We start from the raw sequence: 8,475 nt of genomic DNA, 5'->3' as shown, positions 1-8,475 counted from the left end.
GAGGGGGTGGGGGGCGGTTTGTTTAGGGAGTTGGAATTGGTACCCCCTTTTAGAATTGGTATCCCCTTTAAAGTGAGAAATGTCCAAAATATTCTTATTTCAAAATTCCCGAGATATGATATGAATGCGACAAAAAAAATTGTACTAACCCTTTCACCTATACTTAGTTTTTTATTTACTGCTTAGTTAACAAAATTTATTCATTAATTATAAATAAAAATATCAGTTACGTACGAATTCAATACGACATGATAAAACAATTGAGAATTATAGTATTTTTTTTTTGCAAGCAAAACTTGAAGATCATTTCATACTCCGCAATAGAACTTCGAAATTACATAGTTGGTTGAACCCTTGGACGACTCTAATAGCACAGGAAAACCCGAAGGATTCTCTAATACATCGCACTGATATAACATCAACATACTCTCTCAATAAACAAAATAAATATAAACTCGCCACTACTAACTCAGAAACTGGCTTTGCAGTTACTGAGATCTCACAAAACTAGTACAATAGAACCAACATAACTTAAACTTATATAACTATGTATTACTCTTGATCTTTATTCCTATGTAATAGCTGCAAAACTTTAGGCGCAGGGTATATGGAAGGGTTCCTCAATACAACCAGCAAACTCATCAGAATCAAAATCACCAAAATCGAAATCAGGAAGCTGGCTAGGCTCATTGTCGTCATACCAAAATATTGGGATATCCTCAAGGCCACCACCAAGGTTGGTATCATCATCAAAGCCCTGTCCTAGACAATCAATATGAAATCAAAATCAAGCACAGGGTTTGGCTCAGAGCCAGTTGGAACAACAGCATCAGCAACAGTTGGTGGTTGTGAAGGAGGCAAGGTCAGAAGACTCAAGTCTGGTATTTCTAGACCAGCCAATTCAGCAACCATGTCATAGGCCTCAGTGGCCTCAGCATCAGAAGCTTCATTACTAGAACTATCACCATTCTCAATCAAATTGTTAGCTGAGGCATCCACATCAAGCACAGAGGAAGGTGATGGGTGTGAGAACATGCTATCAGAAACATCAGCACCAGAAGATGATTTCTCTGATGCAGAACCTTCAGCAGCAGGAGCAGCAGCACTGACAGCACCTACAGCAGCAGAAGAGGAAGAGTTTGAAGCAGAACCCTTAACAGAAGACCGACCATTGTTGGGTACAAGAGCCTTTGCCATGGCTTCAAATTCGAGCCTCTTGTTCTCATAGGCTTGAGAAGCCTCTTCAGCAGTGTTGTAAGTGCCTAACCAGAGACGGGCACCTTTGAACGGGTCACGAATCTCTGCAGCCCATTTCCCCCACTTCCTCTGTCGAACACCTCTGTATTTGCAAGAGGGTTGCCTCCTTGTTGAAGGGTTCTGGGTTGAAACCCTCTTCTTGTTGTGAACCTCAACAACATTGTTGCTGTTCATGTTGATTTTTCAAAGAAATCATAGAAGAGTGAAGAAGAAGATGAACAGTGATTTTGATTATTCAATCAATTATCGAAGATACAAGAGATGAAGCTATTTATACTATGATTAGCTTCTAACTAATTGCCAGCTGTATCTACCTAATTGCCAGCTGTATCTAACAGAATGCTAACTGACATTTTAACTAACTTCTACATATTACAATAAGGTCCTCACTAACTACTGTAGTTCAATTCTGACCCTTGATCTTTTACACCCTCCCTCAAGCTGAAGAGCGAAAGATGTTGACCATGCCTAATTTGGCAACAAACCCTTGGAAGACTCGTGGCTGAAGTGATTTAGTGAAGATATCAGCTACTTGAAGAGCAGTAGGAATGGGCAAGAGCTTAAGCACTCCAGCTTGCAACTTCTCTCTCACAACATGACAATCAATCTCTAGATGTTTTGTCCTCTCATGAAAGACAGGATTGGCTGCAATATACAATGCACTTTGATTGTCACAAAATAAAACTGGGGTCTTTGCACAAACAATCTGCAAGTCCTGAAGTAGATAAAGTAACCATTGTAGTTCACAAGTAGCATAGGCCAAAGCTCTATATTCAGCTTCACTTGAGGAGCGAGAAACTGTGGTTTGCTTCTTGGCTTTCCATGAAACTAAAGAACCACCAAGGTAAAAACAATATCCTGAAATTGACCTGCGTGTATCTGAGCAGCCTGCCCAATCAGCATCTGAATACCCTTGAATAGTGATAGGAGTACTCCTAGGAAAGAAGAGACCTAAACCAGGGGATGCTTTCAAAAACCTCAGAACCCTTAATGCTGCCTTGTGATGAATATCCATGGGATTACTCATGAACTGACTCAGTTGTTGGGTAGCATATGAAATATTGGGTCTTGTAGTAGTAAGATAGAGTAATCTCCCTACTAATCTTCTATATGCAACTGCATCTGTAGAAGGTTCACCCTGATCATGTGCTAATTTAGATCCTGGATCCATTGGAGTGGAAACTGGTTTGCTACCTAATGTGCCAGTTTCTTGTAAAAGATCTAAACAATATTTTCTTTGACAAAGAGAAATTCCCAAAGAAGAATGAGCTACTTCCAAACCAAGGAAATACTTCAAAATCCCTAGATCCTTAATACCAAAAGCTTGCTGTAATGAATCTTTCACTGTTTGAAACTCAGCAAGATAATTTCCAAATAAAATCACATCATCCACATAAACAAGGAGTCCAGTAAAATGAGCACCTTGAAATTTCACAAATAGGGAGTGATCTGAAGCTGTTTGCATGTAACCAAGTCCCTTGAGATGAAAAGACAATTTTTCATACCACTTCCTACTTGCTTGTTTCAGCCCATATAATGATTTCTGTAACTTGCAGACTTGATTAGGCTTTGTAGAGGACACTCCGACTGGTACACTCATATAAACATCTTCATCAAGAGTACCATGTAGGAAAGCATTATCTACATCTAATTGATGCAAATGCCAGTTTTGTGCAGCAGCTAGAGCTAAGATAACTCTAACAGTGGTAAGCTTTGCTATAGGGGAGAAAGTATCAAAATAATCCAAGCCTTCCACTTGATTATACCCTTTTGCTACTAATCTTGCTTTATATCTAGCAAGGCTACCATCTGCATTCCTCTTAATTCTGTAAACCCACTTGCTACCTATAGGCTTCACTCCCTGAGGTAAATCTACAAGCTTCCAAGTTCCATTCTTCTCTAATGCTGTAATTTCTGCTTGCATTGCCTCTTGCCACTGTGAATGTTTACTTGCTTCTGCAAAAGTCGTTGGTTCTTGATCTGCAGTCATATTACAGACATAAGATTGATGTGCAGAAGATAACTTGTCATGAGAGTAGTGATGAGAAATACTATGAGCTGTGCTACTTCTAGTAGGTAGTGAGTTGTATTGAAATCCTTGCAAATAAGTTGGCCTTTTTACAGCTCTAGTTGACCTTCTGAGATTAGATGCATCTTCAGCACTATTTTCTTCTGTATCTTTAGCATGTAAAACAACTTGCTGAGATGATAAAGAAGTCAACTCCTCAGTCTGGGATGAAGTTATTGGCTCTGGATCAGTAACTGGAACAGAACTTCTAGTCTCAAGAACCTCTTCTGAAGAATCAGAACTAATAATACCAGCTGTATCTTTACTCTGCTCTTGTAATTCTAAGCAAGTCCAGGGCTGTGATGTTGAACTCTTATAAGGTAGAACACATTCATGAAAAACCACATCTCTAGAAATAAAGATTTCATGAGAATTTAAATCTAACAGTACATAACCTTTGACCCCTTGCTTAAAACCCAAAAAGACACATTTTCTGGCTCTTGGTTCTAACTTTGACCTGTTGAAATCCTGAGTGCTAGCAAAGCATAATGAACCAAAGACTTTAAGTAACTGCAAATCTGCTTTCTCTCCAAAGAGTAAATCATGAGGTGACTTATTATTCAACACTTTACTTGGTATTCTATTCATAAGATAAACTGCATGTAAAACTGCATAACTCCACATCTTCTTAGGCAAATTGAATTGATAAAGCAAAGCCCTAGCTATATTAAGTATGTGCTGATGCTTTCGCTCCACCCTCCCATTCTGCTGAGGGGTATAAACACAACTTCTCTGATGAACAATGCCCTGAGCAGAATAAAAGGCTGGTAAAATGAACTCTGGCCCATTATCACTTCTGACTGTCTTAACAGTTTTACCAAACTGTGTTTGGACCAAGGCAACAAAATTCTTAACTTGTTGTTGAACCTCTGCCTTACTCTTGAGCAACACTATCCATACAAATCTACTATGATCATCCAGGACAGTTAAAAAGTATTTATGATTATGTACAGAAGGAATAGCAATTGGTCCCCAAATATCCATATGGACAAGATCAAAACAATCTTTTGCATTATGTAAACTGTCTGAAAACATTTTCTTCTTTTGTTTTGCCAAATGACAAATATCACATACAAGTGATTTATTTACAGTAATAGCTGAATACATTGCATTTAAGGCATGAATCCTATCATGTGACAAGTGTCCTAGCCTAAAGTGCCACAATGCACTAGCAGGAATCACTTGTCCTGAACCATTTATTTCAGTATGTACATTTTTTACAGAAAAACAAATACTAGAAGGACTAGTCACAACCAAATGGTACAACTCATCTTCTTGTAAGCTACCCAAACCAATCCTCCTCTTGGTTTGAACATCCTGAACAAAACAAGTAATTTCACCAAAGATTACTTCACAGACATTTTCTTTGGCTAACTTATGAACTGATATCAAGTTGTATGTAAATTCAGGCACAAACAACACATGTGTGAGCAGAATCAAATCAGTAAGCTTAACTGTGCCAGCATAACTAGTCTGTATAGATGCACCATTGGGTAATTTAACTGTAATAGGTTTTATTCTACTCAATGTGTTAAAACTCAATCTGTCAAAGCATATGTGATCACTAGCTCCAGAGTCAATAATCCAATCTTTGGTATTATATCTTTGTGAACAAGATAAGGCTGAATGCTTACCATATCCTGATGTTTCTGCCTCAGAAATTCTGGATCTGATCACATGGTTGACTGAAGCACTCTTTGGATCACTATTCTTCTGTGAAACTGTTGCTTGTTGAATCATTGCCATGATTCTCTCGTATTGATCAGCTGTAAAAAGATCTACATTGTCTTTGTGCACAACTGAACTGTCATCTGCATCATCTGCAGAGTCATAACCTCTAGAAGCATTGTTAGCATGACTAACATTATTATAACCAGCTTTAGGCTTGAAAGTGGTTGGATAACCATGAAGTCTATAACAAACTTCTACAGTATGCCCTGACTTCTTGCAATGAGTACAGTATTTTCCTGCATTCTTGTAACTAGAACTGGACTTATTGAAGCCATTATGGCCAGAACCAGAACCTGAGCTTGAAGCTTTTCCTTTACCATAAGACTTTTTCCCTTCTGCTGCATTAACCAATGCTTTAGAATCATCATTATCTTCAGTTTCGAATTGTCTCTCATGCTGCATAGCTATAGACACAACCTTAGCTATAGAAGGCAAAGGATTTGACATCAAGATTTGCAGAGAAGAACTTGATCACACCCTCACTGGAAATTTCCAAAAACATAAGCATTGGTGGCTGGTTTCCACGCCAGCAATTGAACATCTTGATCGGCAAAGAGCGAAAGATGCGAAGTAAGGGAAGATGCTACACCAAGATCAGTGGTTGACACTGAATCAGAAGCAATGGCTTCTTCCACGACAGAAATTGATGAAGAGGAAGATTCAATAATTTTCTCAGGCACGGCTTCATCCATTGTTGAATCAGAGAAGGACGAAGAACCAGAATTGGAAGTTGTAGTAGCATCGCGAACTGCCAGAGGCAAACGTCTCACCAAACTACTCAACGACGAACACGAACAAGACGATTCATAGGATGCCGAAGACGAAGATGAATCTGGACCTGATGATGAATCCAGCAGCGAAGAAGAAACGAAGTAACCCTTGCTAAAAGTTCCAAAAACGAACGGATCAATCGCCGGTTTCCATGCCGGAATCTTGATTTCTCGATCGGCGAAGAAAGAAACAGGAAAATGATCAAGAATCTTCTCAGAAATAGTTTCATCCATGGCAGCATCAAAACACGCAGGGGAAGGAGGAACTGGAGGATGCAAGATAGAATCCTCATCTTCAACCTTCACGAATGATTCTTGCACCATTAGAGAATCAGAAACCACCATCGAATCAGGGAACGATGAAGGAGAAGATGAAACTGCAGCAATGTCTCCAATATCAGCGATCAAATCAGAGAAATCGAAGGAAGATAATTTCGCAGTGGTGCTGCGGCGGCAGCGCTTGAAGCCACGTCGAGCAGGTCGGAGGAAGCGCTCGTAACTCGGCGACGACGGCAGCGGAAGAGGTGGTAAGCTCCATTGGAGCTCTGATACCATGTTAGAAATCACATGGATTTCTTCAATGGGATCCCAAACATAGCAAAAGGGAGAATAGGAAAATTGATTCCAATATTCATTCATTATTAAAATTGATAATAGAAAAATACAATGAGTATGCTATTTATAGCACAACTTCCTAACTAACTATTTCACTACTAACAAACTATCAACTAACTATTCCTAATCACTAAATGTGATTCTTATATTTCTAATATCCCCCCGCAAGATGGAAGTGGTATTTAGTAGTACATCCAGCTTGAAAATATAACTAAACAAAAACTGTAATGATGAAAATCAAATTCAGTATATAAGCAGTAGCAATCTTCATAGTCCGCAGCTCTCAAGTCTCAATCCATATCATGTACTCATAAACTGGCAGCCTTCTCTTATCCTCTAAACAGAACTCATTCAGCATAACAAACATAATGCTTGATCCATCTTGACAGAAAGTGTATTTTGTTTCAAATTACTTATTTCATTCTGTAATTCTGCAATTCGAACTAAATCTCCCTGTGAAAACCTATCACGCAGATCCTTCCAGGCATCACATGCATTTTCAACAAACACTATGCTATTAGCTATGGAAGAAGTTACCGAATTGAGAATCCAAGAATGGATTAAGCTATTGCATCGATCCCAAGCCTCATAGTTTGCATCTCCTGGCACTGCAACTGGAATCTCACCATTGATGAACTTGAATTTGTTCTTCGCAACCAACGCACGCTTCATTGACCGTGCCCAAGAATTGTAGTTTCTCCCATTGAGAGGAGGTGACACCATTGTTGCAGAGGGATTTTCTCCGGAATGGATGTAGTAGGGCGAAATCGGGTTCTGTGCTGGTTCCAATACCACATGCTGTTGTGGATTGCCATTGTTGTTGTTGATCTGTGCTTGACGCACCATAGCTGCGGAAGTTGGTGATGGCAGAACCCTGGTTAGGGCTCTGATACCATCAAAGAAATCAGAGAAGAGTTTCTTCTTAACAAGGAAGAAGAAGATGAACAATGATTTTGATTATTCAATCAATTATCGAAGATACAAGAGATGAAGCTATTTATACTATGATTAGCTTCTAACTAATTGCCAGCTGTATCTAACTAATTGCCAGCTGTATCTAACAGAATGCTAACTGACATTTTAACTAACTTCTACATATTACAATAAGGTCCTCACTAACTACTGTAGTTCAATTCTGACCCTTGATCTTTTACAATTTTCTTCTCAGCAAAGGAGCTAGGTTCAGGAATGACAGGAACAAGAGGAGGAAGAGGAATCTCAGTGATGCATCTTTTCATTTTCCTAGGCTTCTTCTCCCTTGAATGATGGTACTCAAACTCATCATCAGATGATTCAGTTGCATAAGGGTCATCATAAATCACCCGCAGTTTCCTGGTCATCTTGAACTCAGGCAAGGGTTGAGGCCTTAACCTTCTACTCGCAGGTTGCTTTCGAGACTTGGACATGGTGAATCAAAAAATAGGGGCAAAACCCTCACAAAACCCCCTCAAAACAAAATAAAGAGAAATTAATCAAACCAACAACAAATAAACTAAAAAGGGTAAGAAAATCTCAAAAGTTTTCAGGTGAGATCCCCTCTCAAAAATAAGAAAAGATGAGAAAATCTTTGTATGTGAAAATCTTTGTATAGTATTTGTTGTTGAATTTGATAGGACATGGAAAATTATCGGATTTATAAAATACAAAAATAAATATTAATATTATTCTATATAAATTGAAGTTTGTGATTTTATTGTTCAATTTGATATGAATGCCACAATAATCTTACTGTTTCACTTACACTTAGATATATATTTTTTAAGTTTTTAGTTAATATATATTATTTACATACTAATTAAAAAAGTTTAATATTAGTTACAGGACATAAATGATAATTTTATTATAGGATTATAGAATATAATAAGTAATATTAATACTAATCTTTTAAATGTTAATATCATTTACAAATATATATCCGCAATGTTTTATTAGTAAGCTCTTTACATCATTAAATACAAAAATAAATAACATTTGCATCGGTCTAATCAAATTAATTATACTCATATAAATATTTTTTATGTTTTTCTTTTCAGG

The 8,475-nt window shown here is 37.9% G+C and overlaps 1 protein-coding gene across 1 annotated transcript; it reads right to left on the bottom strand.

The window, feature by feature from the left end:
• Positions 1-762: 762 nt before the first annotated feature.
• On the bottom strand, positions 763-1,431 carry LOC130736336 (ethylene-responsive transcription factor 11-like). The gene has a single exon (XM_057588174.1). The coding sequence runs from the start codon at positions 1,429-1,431 to the stop codon at positions 763-765; it is 669 nt and encodes a 222-aa protein (XP_057444157.1).
• Positions 1,432-8,475: the final 7,044 nt, after the last annotated feature.

This window comes from Lotus japonicus, chromosome 2, assembly GCF_012489685.1.
Source record: "Lotus japonicus ecotype B-129 chromosome 2, LjGifu_v1.2".
NCBI classification, from domain to species: Eukaryota; Viridiplantae; Streptophyta; class Magnoliopsida; order Fabales; family Fabaceae; genus Lotus; species Lotus japonicus.
This window is presented reverse-complemented; position numbering and strand designations above follow the sequence as displayed.